The sequence below is a fragment of the Schistosoma mansoni genome, chromosome 3 (assembly GCF_000237925.1).
Source record: "Schistosoma mansoni strain Puerto Rico chromosome 3, complete genome".
Taxonomy (NCBI): Eukaryota; Metazoa; Platyhelminthes; class Trematoda; order Strigeidida; family Schistosomatidae; genus Schistosoma; species Schistosoma mansoni.
Genome location: NC_031497.1, coordinates 21,628,876 through 21,651,353, shown reverse-complemented (window position 1 = coordinate 21,651,353; position 22,478 = coordinate 21,628,876). Strand labels below are relative to the sequence as shown.

The 22,478-nt window shown below is 34.6% G+C and overlaps 1 protein-coding gene across 1 annotated transcript in view; it reads left to right on the top strand.

Moving 5' to 3' along the window:
- The window catches only part of Smp_134940 (hypothetical protein), a 32,012-nt gene extending 12,635 nt beyond the window's left edge, over positions 1–19,377 (top strand). Inside the window, exons 2-10 of the mRNA XM_018799633.1 lie at positions 2,145–3,005; positions 3,042–3,187; positions 3,222–3,433; positions 5,066–5,140; positions 10,848–10,997; positions 11,520–11,854; positions 16,175–16,354; positions 17,577–17,841; positions 19,031–19,377. Coding sequence (XP_018651402.1) covers positions 2,499–3,005; positions 3,042–3,187; positions 3,222–3,433; positions 5,066–5,140; positions 10,848–10,997; positions 11,520–11,854; positions 16,175–16,354; positions 17,577–17,841; positions 19,031–19,302 — 2,142 coding nt within the window. The 5' untranslated portion in view covers positions 2,145–2,498 and the 3' untranslated portion in view covers positions 19,303–19,377. The remainder of the gene's footprint in view (positions 1–2,144; positions 3,006–3,041; positions 3,188–3,221; positions 3,434–5,065; positions 5,141–10,847; positions 10,998–11,519; positions 11,855–16,174; positions 16,355–17,576; positions 17,842–19,030) is intronic.
- Positions 19,378–22,478: the final 3,101 nt, after the last annotated feature.

The following is a 22,478-nucleotide window of genomic DNA, read 5'->3' as shown; positions in this document are numbered from 1 at the left end:
CCAAATTTACAAATTCAGTTGTGATCTATGAATCATCACTGAAAAATAATGCAGATGAAACAGTAATTTAGTTAACACTGACTACATAATGATTTGGTCAGTTAAGAATTGTCGTTAAGGCATGTGAACTCTAGGTAGGCCTTGCGTAGTTTTGTTTATGTTTTCTGGAAATGGTAGTCTGAGTCGAAATAAATCAACAGATTTTGAAAGCCGTTTGGAATCCAATATGTTCTAGTTAGATACTTCCCAAAGCAGCGTGCAACTTGCTTTATTATCGATTTATTTATTCCAAAGCATTTCAATATTCCACGCTTTCCTTGTCGTTATTCTGGAGGGTTTAAATGATGACTAATCTTAGGCCTTAAAAGTAACGTTAGCAATACCTAGGTCTTATTTATTGGCAAATTATTCCATCCTTAGGTCTGTAGAGGAGTCCCTGGTAGTACGGACAGGTTGGCAAATTTACTGCTCGTCATATAATGATGAAGCTTAATAACAAGTGATTCACTTCGCCAGTCTCAACTTATCTCTCTTTAGTCATGGTAATATTGTGCAGTTCCATAATGTATCAACCGCCTGATTGTTCAGGCAAATTGAATCTCGTATGCGGTCCGAAATTGTGATGCTTGTTCTCAGTAGTTAGTCTTTGTCATATTTGAGTCAAAATAATTCAGTCAGTCAACATTGTTAACTACTAGCGCGTTTGTAATAGAAATAATAACATTTGAAAAATTTTCAATGAGTGAAATATTGTATTTGTCACGTTATCCAACCTAGTTGCTTCTTCAGAAGATAAACCAAATTAAACTGACTCAATTTTAAATAGAACAAAAAAACAAAGCAGAGTATTTGTATTACAATCAAAGGTAAAACTTTTCCAACCATGTTGATGTCATGTAGTTTCAATCAAGGTAATTCTGTATGAGAATTACTTGTATGTATATTAATGAGCGGAGAAAATGTGAAACTTGTTATGGGGAAGTGTATCCAGCCTTTAGCTGCTCGTCTTCAGCAATTTTCTTCATGAAAAGTCTACTTGATCATTCATTCTTGTGAATACGTCTTTGCAAGCTCCTCTGGAATCCTAGGGCTTTGTCATATCTGGAGTTGTAATGCGCATGGTTTACAGTTGACATGTGATTAACCGTACAAATCCATCCAATTTTTCTATCTACATCCCAAGAACTTTTTGTCTAAAAATTATCATTCAAACTCTTAAATCTTAGTACTATAGTATTTGTCTTGGTCAAAAACAAACGTCAAGCTGCGAGGACATTAAATATTGAGCTGAGCCATGTAGGGATGTTAAGATATCTATGCGACTCAGCAACTATTATTGCTTAATATTCTCCGGCCACTTTGCTTCACTCGAACGATCCTCAAATCAGAACACAGTTGAATAGGAACGAAATTATATTCCAAATAACGAAGTTGTGTGGGACAACCGTACTGTGGAAACTTTTAGTAGATTTATAATTTATACACATGAATGTTCCTGGATCTTCATCTACCTTCCAACTCTGGTCGGCTAAAAACAGGCCAACCAGTGTGCTGCAACATCGTTCTGCATAGGACGTGCATTAATCCTAACTATGGTCTTCCAGCGAGAAATGTATGAATTTCTTAGTTATTTTTGGAAACACAAGTATTATCAATAGTGCAAAATGTAAATTAGTGCGGGGGGCTAATATATACAAGTTATCCTTCGCTTAATTTTGAACTTTATGGTTATCCACGCTTTCCTCTTACTTCTAAACTACTTTTCTCATTTTTAGTTTTCATCTACCGTTAGTACCATTTTTATTGTTTGCACCTTTTTCGTAATCTGTTAGTTTCTTCTCACTCCATTGATGTGTGTGATAGCCTTAACTGATAAACATTTGCATCAGTTCATACATTTATGCTTGGTCATCTGTTCGTTGATCTTCACCCGTGTAACAACTTGAATAGTTGCACATTTGTGTTTAGAGACGGAATTACTTCTCAGTAATATTCGTTATTCAGAACTAGAGTTAATATTTATACTATTTTCGCCGTTTGGTTTTTCACTAACCGACTTCATCATTTGTTTTTCAGAACTTCATATTAATCACCGGTAGTTCTTTATCTATCATCAATATATTGTTTGTTTTTTCTTGTTCCAGATTCCTTGATATTCGAACTCTCATCATATTAAAGTGGCGTTGTTCAAGATTACGTGTCGCTTTATGGGACAAGAATATCTTTACTTACTTCCAACTGTCCTATTTAGTTAATTTATCCGATTGTAATTAAGTAGAACTAGGGGTTGTGTTTATAGTTTGTTGATTGTAATTGGCCTTTACAACAAATTGGTTTCTTTGTATGAATTAGCCAATCGAGATTACTGTTATATAAAACTATCATCCTTTTGTTTGTAAGACAAGAGACTTCCGTTTGCTTAAAAAGTACCTTATTTACTGTCAATTAGATGAACTCAGTTCCACCTATGTCAACTATCAACGGAAGTTAGACGAACTATGTTTGTATCGCGGTTAACATTTGTATCAAAGACAGTGCCCAAAATTATTCGTCTATGTAGCAAGAAATTTGCGTACAAAATAAATACAAAAGAACAACAACGCTATAAAACATTATTTTCCGGAACCTGGGAATCAGTTTCTCATCAGCCTTTTCCAAATGCAGAACCTCCAACAGTTTTAGAGGACAGAAATCTAGATGATCTTGTCCAGAGTTCCAGGAGTGAAACTTCAACTGACTTTACAAGGCCTCTTGCTCCAGAGGATTTGAACAAAATTTATTCTGACGAAGATCCATCGCTACCACTTTTGTCTATTACATGCTCAGGATGTGGATCACCGTTACATAGTAAAGCTGCGGGATATCCAGGTTTCATACCCTCGACCGAATATAAAAACATTATGTCCAGTACGGGGCAATCACTTTCTCGTCCTAAATACAGAAAACCCGTGTTCACTCTTTGTGTACGTTGTAATCTGCTTCAAAAACACAACGAAGCGTCGAAAGTATATATTTGCATATTAATCCTAAATAGAATTTAGGAAACAATAAATGAGTCGTATTTTCTCACTAATGTAATCCAGGAAATACAAAAGTACGAAGATGCGGTTGTAATCGTTATTGCCGATGTGGCTAATCTCCCACATTCTTTAATTCCGGAATTACATACAGAATTGAAAGGCAAAAGGTTGGTTTTAGCGTAATATTGTTCTCAATCCTAGGTACGTGCTTGTCGGTAACAAGGCTGACCAGTTACCAGGTGATGGATCGCATTTCCGAGAGAGGTGGTGTTCAGCATTATTGGAAGCAGCGATTTCGAGGAGCAAAATACCAGAGGAGAATATTAATTACATCTCCATAATTAGTGCATTGACTGGCTATGGTATACCAGAACTAATCGACTTTCTGTTATCTAAACGTTTTCATTCTAAAAGTGAGCAGTATTTATGACTTGTTTTTATTACTAATATTAGTGATTTTTGCTTAAAATCTTTGATAATTGTGCCTATCCACTGCGTTAAGAGTAAACACTAAACCGATCTCCGCTAAATATTTAAAGAGTATCTGTTATATCTTGTGGTCGAGTGGATGCCTAGTTAATGTGTGACTTGATGAGACCGCCAATCAGGAAGCAGCGAATTGTCGGTTGGAACAGTGACACGAAACCCGTACGAGCAGACTAGAGTGCTAACCGGTCCTGCGATCTGCCTAGCCCGGCCAGTTAAGTCCAAAACACTAATAACAGCCTCAGTGGTATGAATCATTGTATTTCAAACATACTGAGTTTATATACCAACCAAACAAACCATATCGACCCATAAAAGAGATAATAACATTTGTACAATATTTAGCCGAATGTGGCTGTGAATAGTAATCAATAAACTGATGATAACTCAAGAATTGTATAATAATAGTTCAAAGGTCAAAATAAAGTTAGTGATAAGAGGAGACGAATATGATTAGGTTAATTACAATAGGAAATATACATATTATATTGGCCAATAAATAGTTCCCAAAAGTTACCATTCGTAATTCTCTTCGGGATACAACAGTATCTGAGTAATGCTTAGATACATTAGTCCTTTACACTGAATACAGTTTTTGTCATAACTTCTACGACAGTATATCCTGGACACAACACTTCATTCAAATGGTCTCAAATCAGCATACGGATTACAACCAAGCGAAAATATACATCGAAATTCCGAACGGCGAAAGGTAATCTGGTAAAAACGTTGGGGTTTATATGAAATTTATGTAGAAGTTTTCTAGTGTCTTCTCAATCCATCTACTAGCGCTTATTTGTCAAAGATGAACCAATCTACGTGCTTTAACCTGTCATTCACTAAAGCGTAGATGTTTTCTAATGATTTGATTAGATGAGATTGTCGATCGTTAAAATCAGTGAATATAATGCTAATCGACAAACGACCGTAGCGGTAAATTGTGATCGAGTGATGCCTACTCACGAGACCATATAATTGACTTGAAACATTCGAAGTCAACGACAAGATAAGTGGCTGAATAAGTAGTTTTTCATGCGACTAAATAAACATGGTTACATACGGAATATGAACAAAAAATGAACCTGACAAAATATCATAGGGGTTTAGGGGAAATAAGCTTATGGGTCACGCATTCTTTAATCAATTAAAACCTGACTGTTAAGTCTTATCTTAAGGCATCGTACCAATAAGTCAGGACCCTATCTTGCTAACATTAGGTTCACCTTTGGACACCATCTGAAATGACGTATCTTACTATTGTTAGTACTACAATTATTTCAACTTTTTTTTCTTGTTAATTTTATCTCACCATGCTGATATGGTAGAACAACTCGGGTTAGGGTACATTTGTTCAGGCTCATTGTTAACTATGACAGACTGATATCATTAAATTTATATATAGTCATCCAACAGTGATATATATATATATATATATATATATATATAGTTACAATATATAATGTTAATTTGTCCTCACAATACTATTTCCACCGTTTTTGTAAATTTACCACTTAATTAGTTAAGATAAAACATATATTTTTCATTCTTTTTTTTATAAGATCCAATATATTTGATAGGTTCTACAAATGTCGGAAAGTCTAGTTTATTCAATCGTTTATTATTGTCAGATTTATGTAAATCAGAAGCCAAAGAATCTATTCATCGAGCTACAATATCTACGTGGCCAGGTAATTAAACTTTTTTTACCAAATGTTCATATGAGATATATTTCATGATTTCCATTATATAACAACGGTTTTTCAATAGATTTCTTGCCTTGTATATGTCAAAAAAGTATGTTAATTTATAGAAATGCGTTTAGTTTTCGGTTTGAATTTTATTAAAGTGGATTGTTTTTATCACAATTACATATTAACCTCTAAAATAATACATATTGCAGAGTCAGTCAGTCAGTCACAACGTAGAACTTCGTACGTACGTACATCAATTTGAGTTGCCATACCACATTAACACAGAGATGCAGTTGTCGATACAAATCCCATAGTGGTAAAAGTAGTAAGAATATAAGCCGTAATCCGAAAGATTAGGGTTTGAAGATGTTATTGAAGGAGTATAATCCAATGAAATAAATTTGGAAAAAGAAAAAGAAAGGGGCATGAAGAATTCAGAAGATTAGAATTTGTGAGAACACAATGAGTGGATGCACCTTCACCATTGCAAACGATTTTGAGCCATGTCATTCAAGATCTCTAACAATCGGTTGCTATCATCTCGCGGATCCCAAACAGGTAGTCTACACCTACCGGCATGGCTCAGTCCACTTGTCAGTGACTTACAGAGTAACTTGCTGTTTTTTACTATTCTAAAATTCAGCGACACTGAATATCTGCTTTTTCTAGATTAAACTTGATTTTTCTTAAAACTTTGTGATGAGATTTCAGACTGTTGTATCCTATCCTAATAGTTGATGCTTTTCAACCTCAATGAATGCTTTATAAAAAGTAACTAGCTTAGATGGATGCATGAGTTTAACTTTAAAAAATTACTACAATCTCCACAAACCTCCATTCTGGTAGTAATAATAATAATATTCTCACTAGTAAATAGCTTCAAAATCTAACTCCTGGAGTTCTGGTGAGAATCCCTGACTAGTGAAGTCCAATCCGCGTCGGTTGTGAGACATTTATCCACCTCAGGCAGTGTACGAAGGGCTACGCAATATCATGGATTGATAAGAGTTAGATATTAACACTGTTGGTTTAGAGATTAAGCGTTCGTGCGCGAAATCGAAGGTCCTGGGTTCGATTTCCGGTTGCGGTATCGTGGATGTGCATAACTGAGGAGTCCGGCTCTAGGAAGAAACAGTCACTCAGTGCTGCCAGATTTTTAATAGTGGTCTAGCTTATATTGACGCGTGATTTCAACTATAAAAATAGAAAGATTGTTCAATTCTGAAATACTTAAATTATTATTATCTAAAAAAATAAAATACACGAGGTAAATCTGTAATTAGAAAGTAAATAGGAGTAAAAGCGTGAACAAGCGTACAAGGAAGGAGAACAAATAAGAAGAATACAGTAAAACGAAGATTATGATGAAGAGGTTGAACAAGTAGCTTTCGTTAATTTATTTTTGGTATAAACTTAAAAAAACTCATCATTAGTATTACAAACAAAGATGGATAGTGACTAGCAGTGGGATCCACAGTGCGTGCGTCTTCTTATTTGGGACTCGTCAGCTAAATGTACATGCATCCCAGAGTTGATGTTTGCTTCGGGATCCAAACTCTGTACCGTTTGCTTCACAGCCCATTACAGTCCAAGAGTGACATTCAACTCCGATATACAGGTACATCCAGCTAACGAGTCCCAAATAGGACGATACGCGCGTTCTGGATTTCACTGCTAGTCACCATCCAACTCTAATAATAATGCATGTGAATCAGTAGCTACATCGAGTTAGTTGGCACAGGATCCACGTGTTTCAGAAGACACTGATCAATTCCAGTCCTAAACATCAATAGGAAGATTCAAACAACCAATACAAATGAGTTACTAAGACCTTTGTTAGACGTAATCGAAGGATTTAAACCTTTCAAATTGCTTCAGAAACTTTAAAAAGTGTGATAAAGTTATGTGATTAGAAATAACCAAATACCGACTTAACGATGTGAATGTTTATTCCTCTTCACGAAGCCCGAAGGTCCTAGGTTCGATCCGTAATGAGATTGTGAATGCGCACTGCTCAGAAGTCTCATATTGGGATGGAAAAACTGTTAACTGTTTCTTAGTTTTTAATGTTTGTTGAACTGATATCAGTCCATGATGTGATGCTAGTAGACAATCTGCTAAACTTATACTAACAAATGTAGACATTCAATGCAAGGTACGTTTAATCTATCGTTTTGTCATGATGAGAAAACATATCAGTTAGGCTCTTATACATTGGAAAATGAGTGACGTACAAAGCTGATTTTATTCAATTGTTTATGGCATCTAATCTTGTGATTTTTTATACACAAGAGTTGTATTTTATTATAAGATTAACTTATTCTTCTGGTTATTGGTCTTGTCTTTGATTTCAAATCATTTGGGGTCCTTAAGTCAATAATCTGGTCTCGTAAGCAACTAGCCATCACTCGACGGCCACTTCGTATCATCACATTTCACATGTTAACTAACATGACAATCCGAAAGCATGTTGGCTTGTCAAATTCTACTCCATAACAGATTTACACCAATTGTTACTAGATTATAATACACTGACTATATTTTCTTAAAATAATTCTACTATTCCCCTGCGACCACGTGATTTCATTTTCATAAATTGTGTAGATTGTCAGCAAAACTTCTTACGAAATCATCATAAGAGGGAATAAAATATTATAGTTTCAATTTGACTCTTGAGAAATTCTTTTCAACTGTAGTAATCATCGGGTATCAAATTGGTTATAATAATATTTTTATGGTTTGATAAAGTATTTGGAAGTCATAAAAAACGTTCGTGATTGGAGTTTTATGCCAAAGCAAGAAACTGTGTGGGATTTCTTTCATTTACCTATCAACTAACTAAATAAATATGCGTAGAATTAACTTTATTTTACGTTGGCTAAAATGAATCACGCCTACATAAGTTACCTTAAATTATTTTCTCTTAAAATCGATTATAACAGAAATCTGACCGTGACCAATACAGTCTTACTTCAGTGTTAAGGGATTTAAGGAATATCAAATGATGTTATCTTAACGAAAATGATTTTGCTTTGTTTCTTGACCAAGTGACTGTTCGAATGGGATTCCTACTTTAAATACAGATCCAAATGAAAGGAACCATCAAAAACTGGGAATTATAGGCCATTCGTTTTGTTGTGACATTGAACTATTTAGCAGCGCACATATACGACCCCAGATAAGATCGAACGTAGGTCTTGTAGCAGGGAAAACAAAACAAACTCATTAAGTCACAGTCTAATGGACCTTATTTTGAACTGCAATCGGTTCGTAATATAGGACACAAGTTGTAAACTAAGACAAAATAGCCGTTTTATGTGTTCTCTGGTTTTCAGTGGTTTTTTATGTTGAATTGTGATGTACACCCTTAAACAGTTATTCACGAATCCATATCAAAACGCAGAACCTGGCACATGTGTACACCAGTTCAAGTTATCAATCCCCCATTAGCTCAGTAAGATAAAATTTTCAGGGTAAATCCCAAACTAGTGGAGGTAGTCACAGTATTAGTAGTACCAAAAAAGATTGGGCATCGAGGATAGGATTCGAGAAGAAAATAAGTGTGAGTGGGATTAAATTTTTTTTATCAGGTAATCTAGAAATTTAGGATCTAAGGGAAGGCAAAGAGTGAATGTGCCTGGGCCGTTGTGAAAGATTTTGAGCTGTGTCATCCAGTCTTTAACTACTGGTTACGATAATCATGCGGACTCCAGGTTCCTGATGTTCATCAGTTACTTTATGTTGTAAAATTGTGTGAGTAATCAAGATTGTTTGGATTGGCCTCTCAATAAAAATAGTGCTTATTAACCACAGTATCAAATGATTGTGAAGCTATTTTTTGTTAAAGTTAGACGTTTTGAGAAAATTTTGATGATGTTAACAGAGAAATAAATCTGTGACAAACAATGAAAGCTATTTTTGGGGACACAATTTCACTTAGCTCGAAGTTTGTAAAATACTAACATTTAGTTTTGTCCCTAGGTTATTGCATAAACCAAAGCTATTCTAATTTAAATGTGACGTTTTGTACTCTATTTTTATACCTTAATGCCCAGTTTCGACATAATTGTGTTTTTCTAGTTGTTTGTGCGTTGTAGTCGTGTTAGTCATGTATTTATTCATGTATCTTTTTACATTAATCTGAATCGGTAATCAGGAATAAATCCGTTAGTTTTCCAGTTAGCTCATCTTCTCTCCTGTTCTCTCGCTTGTCAACTGATCAGGTGGTAGAAAAGTTTTTGTCTCTTTGTCCAAGGCTTTTGTCTCAATTCGAACTCACGCATTTCTAGCCTCATAGTTGAACCAGTTAGCCTATCGTGTCAAGGCTTTAATCTAGATCGAAACAAGTTCTCTCCTGTATGTTATTAGGTAGACAGATTAAGGACGTCATACTTGAATTAAAATATCTCACTGCACTTCAATAGGTTAAATTAATCAATCGGTATTTTCTCATTCCGAATTGACTTGTTAGCACTTTTGTTATAACCAAAACGTCCTGTAAAACATTATGTGGGATTCAACTTAATGGACTCATAGATGATATCTATTTTCCTGTTTATATATATTTCTGTGCACCTTGGTCCATTACAAACTAGTCTATGCATAAGCGTGAAATAAATACTAATATTTTAAGGTTCAAAGTTGTCTTATAATTCCAGGGAAAACTCCCTTAAATTTTTTTTCGTGCAATTATTTCGTGAACTGAGATTTCCCGATGACAAAATATTTTACTATCAGTTTGAATATTATCAGTGAAGTGTTAAATAAATTAAATAACAAGTTTATTTAGAATGACTATTTATAACCAGTAATTATATTTTTATTAAAATTCAATCCAATAACCATAACTTACTTACTTACTTACGCCTGTTACCAGCATTCTCCATCCAACTCTGTCCTGAGCCGTCCTTTCCAGTTCTTTCCAGTTGTTATTCATCCTTTTCATACCTGCTTCTATTTCCCGGCGTAATGTGTTCTTTGTCCTTCCTCTTTTCCGCTTCCCTTCCGGATTCTAAGTTAGGGATTGCCTTGTTATGCACATTGGTGATTTCCTTAATGTATGTCCTATAACCATAAACATGTTGTGTATTCGAGTTTGAGTATGTTTTCATTTCTATGAATGCTTTCAAACCAATATCATTGAACTGTGGTCCAAACCAGCATAAAACAATCAAACATAGGTTTAATCCGATCCTTCTAATTTGCAATATGTGGTCATGATTGATCTTCTTTACATAAATTATTGAAATTATTGCAATTGTCCATATTGCCCAAATACATTAATGCTCTTTCTTTCAGTTAACCTCAATATAGGTCATCACTATTTATTCAGATGTCAGCTTTATTAATTCATGTCATGTTTACAGTTAACAACTAGTATACCAATTTCAGTCAACATAGTTCAAAACAACTTAGAAAGAATGAGGGGAAATAAAATACCCACGGTCAAGAATTAGCAGAAGTTTAAAAAAAATTATGTTGTCATGGTCAATTTTGACTATGTTCACATGTAATTTATATTTCTATCTTGATCATTGATTATTTATTCATTGTTTCAATCTTGAGTTAGTAAATACCTCATTGATAACTATTATTCAGTACATAACTTTCTTATAATAGTCAATGCTTGCAATATAATTCTATTATTCAGGTACCACAATGGGCCTCTTAAGTTTTCCATTAACCCTAATGAATTCAGCTAAACGTGGTCAGCGTATACAATCACGTTATGAACAGTCACATCAAAAGACTATACAACATAAAGAATGCAATTCATCACATGGTTTCCGATATTTGAAACGTAAGTTTACCATAATTTAAAATACAACTTACGCTGTTTTTGTAAAAATGTTCTCTTTTTCAAATCTGATTAATTAGTATCATTTTAGTGGAATGCTTTAAAATCTAGTCAAAAGCTGACTGATATTTGTAATGATAAAATTCGTGTTTAGTGCGTGAACTTATGACAAACCTTTAAATGTAGAGTGGTGATTGAGCAGTTAGAGTGTTCGGCTTTCAACTAGTAGGTTGTACATTCGAACTTCGCTATCTACTTCGGTTTGGGCGGTCGAGTATTATCACTGGTCTTCATATAAACTATGTAGTTCAAGACTCAGAAAATAAACTTTCAATTAGCCTTTGGCTTATGTCTAAGCCTTTGAGCTACATTCTCTACCTCGTTTCACTTCAAAGTCCATAAGACAAACAAACGTTCTGAACTCATTTATTGTTTCGTTTGAGTGTTCGTTAAAAAGACAACTTATTCGAAAATCAATACACAAAAATACTGACTGCGTAATTACTCTTTTTGTTTTTTTTCCAGCAAAAGAAATTGTCTCTGGTATTTGTGACCAACGGTCGGCAAATTATTATGCAGCAAAAAAGGCTCGTGAAACGCTGCCAGATTTGTCTACTATGCCGACATATACATGGAAACCTAATGAAAATTCCAATTCCAACAACTCTGGGATTTGTGTTGGTAGTGAGTTCGGATTGGAACAGTTGGCTTCTGAGTCATTGCGTGGAGATATTTTCATGGACAAAGCTACTTGGGATGGAGATCAAAGTACTAGATTACTAACAAATATATTAAATCCAAGATATTTTAATGATCATGCATGGTGTTATGATACTCCAGGTGTTTTTTGTAAAGACCAGGTAATTCTTATTTTTGTAAGAACTTCGATTTGATATAATAAGTTTAAATATTAGTCATTAGGTGATCAAATATACATATCAAAATGTGTAAATTTACTGTAGGATTAGCCCAATCTGAACTCAGAAAAAAAACTTTTGAAGTTTCGAGCAAAAGTAGATTATTCTTACGTCATATTCTATGAAAAGCCTTTAAATAATTACCTTTACACACTGTTCATAATGTTCATAATTGATAAGAAAAAACTGTCATACATGAGAAACGACAATATGAAAGAAAAAACACAAAAAATACATACTTTTGACGACCCAACTCTCCAGGAAACTACTTTATAAGTGGGTTCACTGAACAACAACGAGCTAGCAGCTTGGTATTGCTAAAATCTATCACTATTTCCACCCAAATATTGGTATCTGATATCTTTATTTTATTAATTATTTGAACACATAAATATTGGTACAAGGGGGCACCAGATACATTTGCGCCACACAAATCTCATTTGATTTGTGTGAGGGCTGTGGTACTGCTCAGGTGCCCAAACCGAAACAGGTGGTTTTCTTAGGGGGCCACACCCCGAGCCTTTGGCCTGAAGGTCTAGTCCACAAGGCAGTGGAGCATCGTAAGGAGATGCAGTCCCATGGTAGTCGGTGACCGACGATTGGTTCATACGCCATTTGTTCCTTCAAGATACTGGAGCCCATGTGCACCATTGGTTTGGAATCAGGGTTTTCCAACTCCCCTAGATGAGCTTTCTGTGTCCACCAACCCAATTAAAGCGCCGGACATTCGCTTTTCGTCCTCACAATTTCGTAAACAACACCGTGGCCATGAGAAGGCAGTGAGTAGGACTTCCCTGACAGAGGCTGTATACTATTTCTAGAGAATTGATTCACTCAATATTTTATAGAAGATGAGGAATTTCGTCTAAATTTAGTTGTGGTCAAGAAGAGAATGCAAAATGAAGAATTCGCACTCAAATAAGTGAGATTCTGCGGTGATATTTCTCTTAAATATATAATTAGAAAACTGATAATAGACCTTGAGAAACTAATAAATCTTCCAATACTACTATACTGCTACGGGTTTCAATACTTCTCTATGGGGGAGTCCCGATTTATATAGACACACTCTCTCTCTATTGTTCGAAAACTGGCTTCAAAGTCACACGATCATTGTTAATATTACTACCGAACCAGCCCTATAGTATAGTTACACCTTTACTATAATCTCTTTTCGCCCTATACTGATTAGCACAGGAATTGGTTGGGAAAGGACCGTGGAAAGCAAAACCAAGATTTGAAATCAGTACACACGGTTTTTGACTGATAGTATTAACTAGTTAGAGAGGTTAGCAAGACAGATATATGGTTGGAGAATTTAAGTGATGCAGTTCAAAATCAGTCTCAGTGACACAGAAATATTCATTCTTTCAGTATCCTCTAAATTTCAAATCAAGTAATATTTCATACTTATTTTCATTGTTGAAAGCATGAGTCAGTTGAAGCTAGACCACCAGGGAGAACCTGGAAGCACTGGACGGCCGTTTCGCCCTATTATGGTACTCCTCAGCAGTGCGCATCCACGATCCCGCACTTCCGAGATTCGAACCCAGGACCTACCAGTCTCGCACCAGAGCACTTAACCGATAGACCACTGAGCCGGCATCCGATCGTGTTTATGTCTAACTCCAACCAATCCACGTGAAGTGAATCCTGGAGTTCTAGTGACAAGCAGTGACCAATGGAGTTCAAACCATATCTATTGTGAGATAGAAGCTCACTGAAGACAAACGGTGAACGGTTGCTCAACTTCGTGGCACTCTTTCAACTATGATAATACTAAATCTCCACAAAAAGCACCTTCTGATAATCATACTTATTTCCTATTTCGCTGAGTTGAACACTTGTTAAGTATGATGACGAAATGAAGGTTTTATATATCATATCATTATAATTAATATTTAACTAATCACCTCTTTTCATGTCACCTATTTGTTTATATGACCTGAAAACAAATTTCTATCAGACAATTTAGTTGTTTCAGTGTGGATGTGTCATACATTATTGTTTGTTTCTTTCATCTCACTCTCTTTCAAATAAGTAACCCATTTTATTCTCCTTATCCTCTACCTAACACATACAAGCACATTTTGACTTGTAATTGAGTTATGAGGGGAAAAATAGATAAGTAAATTTCCAAAATTTTAAGTTAATTATAAAATGTACCATTAATAATTAGTAGAATTATTAGTTCATAATCAATTAAGGAAAATTATTTTGCACTCAAAATTCAGTTACCCGAAACTCTTAGTTCATCATTAATAAATCTTTGATTTGAGCTCTATAGTTTGCGTTTATTAAAATACTCTTCATTTGATCGTGATCTCAAATATGGGCAGAAGTAATTTAAGGAAAAAACATATTAGAGCTGCTCAATCAGTCAGTCAGTCACAACGTAGAACTTCGTACGTACGTAAATCAGTTCGAGTTGCCATACCACATTAGTACATTAAAACTGCCCAGTTATGAGTTATTTTCTTTTAGAGTAGTTTTTTCTTATAAAATCTAACGGAAAATAAATCTTGTTCCACTATTTTTCCAAGCTTATCATTTCACTGAATTTGTTGGTATACTGGTTCCCTAATATTGAATGCAGTTACAAGTGCGTTTTTGGGAAGTGACTAACAGCAAGATTTGGAATATGAGGAATTTTGTCTTATGTGTGGGTTATTTTACCCACTAAACAAGCTCTTGTCTATCTGGATTCAATGGCTTAATAGATATTCTCTTCTTTTAATGTAAATCTCTAAGAGTTAATTGTAAGCCAATAAATACATGAAGTTCTTGGTAAACTTCATTTTGGTTTCATAAACTTATGCTTCGTTTAAATATAATGAAAAGAACAAGATTTGTAGCATAATATGAATTCATTATATTTCAAGGTTTCTCGGTCAGCTACAAACAGTCCAAATTTATGTTAGTATTATTACTACAAAACGTTTGTTATTTGATTACCACTCCCGTAACTGGGACATTTGAATAATAGGACGGGATCAATTTTAAACATAAGCTATTTTGATGTGTTTGAATTTCTATATTTACAGGCGTATGGAAACGAATTCCTACTTGTGATAGGCTATGACAGTGACAGGGAAGTCATACTCACTGCCTTCTCGCGGCGAGGATGTTGTTGGGGTGATCCTGTAAACTTCTCGCAAAAGACAAGAAAGGCTCAAGAAACACTGAGAAGCATTTTATCCAATCAGCGTTTGACTAGAAGTTTTGCTAGAAATATCACGAAAGTGAAAAGTCACATGTAGAGTTTCTGACTGGCTGATTACTACACTGCTACTATATTTAGTAATATTTCAGAATTTTCAGGAAAACCCAAGGACTTCTAAAATACTATAAAAACCATATATTTTCTGTACATAAATGAACCTTTGGAGTAAAGTGCTTCTCGCATATTGTGTGCCTTTTTTCTCGTGTTCAAGTCGCTGTGTAGATTTAGCTTAGGGGTTACGAGAATAGCTGAGGGACCGAGTATAGCGTTCAATTAGTAAGACTTATCAGATGTTGTTTACGAAATTGAGAGGACGAAAAACTAGTGTCCAGCGCTTTAATCAGGTTGGTGGATATTGAAGACCCAACCCAGGGGAGATGGAAAACCCTGATTCCAAACCACTGGTTCACTGGGTTCCAGGACCCTGAGGGAACAATTGGCGTATGAACCTATTGTTGGTCACCGGCTATCATGAGACCGGATCTCCTGACGTTGCTCTACAGACTAGTGGATTAGACCTTGAGGTCAAGGGCTCGGAGAGTGGCACCCTAAGGAAACCATCTGCTTCAGTATGGGCACCCGGTAAGTATCTCAACCCTCATACAAGTCAAACGATTTTGTGTAGCGCACATATATTTGGTTGCTCCTTGTACCAATGTTTATGTGCTTAAATAAATAAATAAATTCAGTGATGAAAACAATGGTCCAATGAAAAGTTGCTAAATGAGAAGTTCACGTTGCGTCATACAAAAATCTAAATGTGAAGTTCATGCTCTTAACTAATTAACTATCACTGTGAAGGCGTTTAACTCCAGAACGAATCAATATGACGTTTATTCAACTGATTTTTACTTCTGAACTCTACTTTAAAAGTAACCAATTATTAGAAATTTCATTTTACGTATTGTTGGACCTTTGGTGATGTTTATTCTTTTCTAAATAATAACTTGGCCGAAATATACACCTAGTCACACAACTTGATACTGTTTTAATCTACACATGTTGTTGATATTTTCTGATGTATGTTACATTTTCTATAGATTCTTAACTACTTCTCATCAAACTTATTACATTCTATAACTAATTACAAATCAGAGGGAACTGGTATTTTCCACTGGCCAAATGGTGTAAATAATAAAGTTTTAATTCCTCGTACATTCGTCATGCGGCCAGGTTTGACACTTTTAATGGGATCTCTTGGTCGTTTAGATGTTTTGAAAGTAAGTTCTTGTATTCTGTTATCATTTCTAAATATGTTATTTTTGAAATCCAATATCATTTTATGAATACACAATTCACTAAACATTGATGTTAAGAGAAATACTTTTAACCCACTTTCTATGTTTGAATGATACAAATTGTTCTACTGTCAAGTTAAGATACATAAATTTAGCCTTAAATTAAAGTGACACTACTTGGTAAGAATGCTTCCAAACAATCAACAATTGCTGATAAAAACATTTTTAATAAATGTGATAGACTTCTTCATCTAGTTAGCGGGGCCTGGGACAACAGATTAGATTAGCTTATCGTGTCATTGTGTCATTGGCCTTCGTTTCGTTACCGCGAAATCGACTTAGTTCAAGCATATCAATGTTAAAAGTAAATCATTCAACATTTTGCCTATGCTAATTTAATAATTAACATTTGGAATTGTAGAGGGATTTGTGTTGATTACATAATTTCCATTGTTTAATTCACGAACTGATCTTAGTTAAATCACCGGTGAAAACCAGAAAGCATTGGACAACTATTGTATTTTGGTATGGAACTCCTTAACAAAATACATCTAGGACCCCCCACTATAACGGATCGAATCAGGGACATTCATTCTAACGAGTGAACAATATCCACTAGACCTCATATCGAAAACAATGTCCAAATCACTAAAATGATTACCATAAGTAACATGAATTATCTTCGTAAATATTTCTAATATTGAATATGCAACTCATATATAGTTCTGTAGTGAACAAAACACTAGTGGGGACAATCGAATGTATTTAAGCACAAATTGCAAACTATCTCACTAAATTCTGATAACCATACAGTAAACAGTTAATTTGCAAAATAACAACCAATTGTCTCAATCTTCACTGTTCCTTCTGTGAATATCAGTCCATCTTCTCTAATTCCATTGTTCATGCATTTTCCTACCAATTGCGCTTCATTTCAGTTCTTTCCTTATCGGTCTTCTGCCAAAATACATTCTATGTCTGACCATCGCCATATACTATTTATATGGATATAAGTAGACCACACTACAGTTCGTTTCAATTTCTTCGTTATGATATCAATGATTAAATATGCGTAACCAGTAAGAAATAATGACAATTTTCCTATTTTTTTCTTTACACAAACAAACGATAAAATGCAATTATCATAATTTGTATCACATTTTAATTTCTTTCTGCTTGTTTTTTTATTTACTTTTCTTTTAAGGCTCCAAGTTCTGTTTATTTCACCACTTTTTCTCATCTTCCAATCCATATTGTATCTATAAAAGAAGTTGATGAGTATAGAAGTAGATTTGTCAAATTTCTCATGCCAAAAATTAAAGACAATTCTGTAAATACTGATAATAACTATAAGAATACAGTTGGACCTTGTGGTGTACTACCACCAATGGAATCAAAAAATCTTGATCCCATCGAAACTGTACCTAATTTAGATCAATCTAACATAGATGTTGTTTTATCCGGAGCAGGTGAGTTATTTCTTATTCTCATATCATCATGAATTTAAATTACATTATATATAGGTATTTAATCTATTCATTTTTAATTAACAGGACGAGGATTTGTGGATTATAGGGATTTTAATAGTTGAATTCATGAGTCGATCTAAGCTAGACCACTATTGAAAACTTGGAAGCACTGGACAGCTTTTTCATCCTAGTATGGGACTCCTCAGTAGTGCTCATCCACGATCCCTCACTAAAGGGACTCGAACCCAGGACCTTCGGCCTCGCGTGCAAATGCTTAAACTCTAGATCATTGAGCTGACATCTGACAGTGTTAATGTCGAACTTCAATTGATTCATGATATTTCTCAACCCTTCATCCATTGTCTGAAGTAGATCACTGTCTCCACTGGCCACAGCTTCTCATGGATCTACTAAAAGTTGAATTGAATTGTCATCACTGCGCCTGAACATATTGTCAAATCGCGACACTAATAACAAAGTATCGCCATTGAATTTCATCAATCGTTCGAAAATAGTAATAATCGAACATGGAGAGTTGTTGAACGTCCTCAACTGGAAGAGACCAGGTTTCATAAGTATAAAGTAAAACTGCTCTTACCGATGAGTTGTATGCATGACACTTAATATATTATCGTTGCTTTGTTTGTGATTGTTTTTAGTAAGGTTTCTAAAAATATATCTTCTGTACTTGGTTTCATTTGTTTATTAGTGATATCATAACTGAAATATGATGTGGTATTTTGTGTTATGAGTGTTTAATGTAAGTGTTCTAATTTGATTTTATAGTTGTCAATGCCAAGGTTGGACTTGATAGTTTCCTTTGTACTATTTAAACTTGTTTATATATACTTGAAATCATGAGTCAATTGAAGCTAGACCACCGTAGAAAACCTGGAAGCACTGGACGGCCGTTTCTTCCTATTATGGGACTCCTCAGCAGTGCGCATCCACGATCCCGCCTCTCGAGATTCGAACCTTGGACCTACCAGTCTCGCGCCAGAGCACCTGACTTGTAGTAATTTTATTTTAGTCATTTATTTACTCTGAAGCAGTGGCTTACATTAGTTCATGAAACATCAAAAATATAGTTTTTCTACTCATTGAATTATCACAAATAGTATATTTATTATCGATTTCATTTCAGTTTTAAGATGATTTGCTATATTGTTTTTGTTTCTTATAATTCTAGGATGGGTCAGTGTAGCTGGTTTATCAAAGACCAATAAGAAATTACTAGATGAGAAAAATTCAGAAGAAATATCTACTGAGAACAGTGTCGTTGATAATGATGATGATGATAGTAATAATAATGATGATGAATTGTTTTGTGCTGATATTTTATTAGCAGCATGGACTCCTGGAGCTTTGGGTATATCATTAAGAAAACCTCTAATTCCATATGCAATTAAACGTCGCGGTCATCGTTTAAAATGGTTAAGAGAATTCTCAGGTATACCATGATCTTTATATTTGTGATTAATTTTTTTACTGAATCTGTAAAAAAAACAAACAAATAAATAAACTTTCATCACTCAGAATTTAGTTTTCTTATTGTTTTGGGATTAGTAGGTATTTGATTGGAGACAATTTTTTCTTTAGTTGTAGGCGTTTCAGTAACGTGCTTAAAAGTTGTTCCCAGATTATCAACTCGTTAATAACTATTTATAATGTAGTATTCTAATTACTTTGGATTTTGTTGATTGGTTAAATGTTTCTATTTCATAAATTTATGTCAGTCAATAGAGATTATGAAAGAAATGCGTGTATTTTAGGTATTTGACGAAACAAATTGCAAATCTGTCTAGAATGTGATCTGGTAGTTACAAATGGATCAATATATGAATACTGGAAAAGATCATAGACACACATGAATGTAATATATATTCAAATATATGAACAGAGTACGTAATCGCGTAATTAACATTTATCCTTTAATCCAAATACCACAGTCTGGAAGGTTTTTCATTCTTCAAAACTGAATACCGTGTGATGTCTAATTAAAAATGATAAATACCATAGCATCTAATTGGAAGTATTACAATTGTAATACTACTAGTAATAATGTATTTTCTAAAAAAACAATTACAGCATACATCTGAATTTCCATTCACAATTACCGTAATGCAGTCAAAAATTTACTGATATTTTCAGAAGGGGTTTTGGGGAGATTTCAGTATTTTTCATAGTTGAAATCATGAGTCAATTGAAGCTAAACCACCATGGAAAACCTGGAAGCACTGCTTGATGGTCGTTTCGTCCTGTTGTGGGACTCCTCAGCAGTGCACACCCACGATCCCACACTTGCGAGATTCGAACCTTGGACCTACCAGTCTCGCCCCTGAGCACTTAACCGATATTTCATAATTGACATTTCACTATGTATATTGTACACACTAAAATAAATGCGAGATTGTAAATACGAGAAGTATCATTGATTATAGTAGGAGTATTTATAGAATATAAGAAGGTAACCAGGAAAGTCGTACGTGATGTTCAGCTTATAAACAATTTTTCTGTGAACTTTTCCTATTTTGACAACTGTTGACTCATTTCAACCAATTGCTTTTATAGTAATGACTGGAAGTCTTTCTTCAGGAATCCTTTTGAAGTTTATATAGAGGCTAGATCACGTTATTATGAAGTGGGAATTTGACGGGAGCAAAATATGCATCAAACGATCTTCTAGAGTTAACTCATCTCATTTAAGCCACTGCTAACTAAAATGGTGGTGCGAATGTAGCATTCTGTAAGTTAGCTTGCATTCCGATGAGCAACCAAACATGCTTATTACAATGATAAATAGAGTACTGTAAAGTACAGTCTTTAATCCTAGAAACCTTTGTTTCTTGTTCCATCGTCCTTTAATATCATGCCTATTCATGAAATAAATGATGCCCAAACAGGAACTTCAAGTACTCAATTCTTTTGCAGTATTGAGTTCAAATAACTATAAATTTTATGAATATACCCAGAAATACTATCTATTATTAGGGTTATATGCTTTACTTGTCAAGACATCATTTATATCGACATGTGATGTTGATTAGAAGAGAAGCAAGACAAACAAACCCGGGAGTGACCAAGTTACAACACAACACTAGTTCCTAAGTTCGCTTACTGTTGCTGTTATGCAGCGAAAAACACTTCCAAAGTAAACTACGCGAGTTAAAAAACCAGTAGTCACGGACTTTTCATTTTACGTACAAATACATTTTGTTTTCTAAATCTTCAGTAGTTCACTTCTGTTCGTTTGTCTTTTCTCGGACAACTAATTTCTTTTCTATGTTGTAGCAAGTTATGACACAACGAACTAATATCCCATAAATTTATGTTCTGTAGTACTGTCTATCAGATTTTGTCAACCTTTGTACCTTGGATATTTTCTGTACACAATTCCACATAATTGATTAACTTAGGTTCAACAGTGTTACATTCGAAGCTTAGTTACTTAACAATATAAGGTGACTATCTCTAAGAACTCTCAACGTGTCTTATACTAGAAGACCATGATTTCCCAATGAAACAGGTAGACAAAAATCAAATAGGAAGACATGAGATTCGATCGGTTGTAAGGTGTATTGAAATCGAATGCTTTAATCACTAATTCCTAATGAAGTGAGATTACGCATTACACAGCAATGCTTTATAATTATTTATTATTATTATTATTGCCATCATTAATCCCTTGTGTTGTACTATGTTATAACGTGTGCGTGAGCGTGGCCAGTTGTTATATCGATTGGCTCGCCTATTAGAGAACAGTGAATTTATCGATCGGAGCAATGATACACAAAAGCGTTATGAGCAGTCTTGAGTACTTGTCAGTCCTGCTATCTGACTAGCCTAGCCAGTTAAGTCCTGAACACCAATAATAGCCTCTGCAATATGAATCATTATTCTCAAACATACTGGGTTTATATGCCAGTCAAACAGACCACACCGTACCATAAAATAGAAAATAACATTTGTACAAGATTTGGCCAAATGTGGCTGTGAATAGGGGGAAAGTAATCAATAGACTGGGGATAACTGAAGAATGGTAAATCGTATTATAATGGTCTATAGGTCAAAATAAAGCTCATAATCAAAGAGACACGAATATGAATAGTTTAGTTACTCAACAACTATAAAATAGGAAATATACATATCATATTGGCGTAAGATGGTGGTTGCAGTTTTTCTAACTGAAACACTACTAAATATCGCTATAAAATCTCAAACTCTCATCAGATGATGTGAGCCCGTTTCTCAGTTACGTTGGAAAAGCTGTGCCTGAAATCGATTTCATGGAGGGCTGTACCCTCCGATATCGTAATTTCTTGAAGTGCATATCTCCTCACCGACATACAATAACTCCACTTAGAATGACTAAAATGGAAAGTCGTTCGGCGCTATGCGCAATTATCAACTGTATCAACAACAAATATTTTGCTTCATGTGTATGTCATTGCAAGCGACATAGGTGACGACATTTTAAATAATGAGTATCATGTTGGCAAACATATCACTTGAGAAACGGATAAATCACCGGCCATGTTGTGCGAACAAAATTTCATTCACAAGTATATTCCTTAATACAACTGATATCACAGAAATTATGATCACAACAGAAATAAGTGTCCCAACACATACAGCAC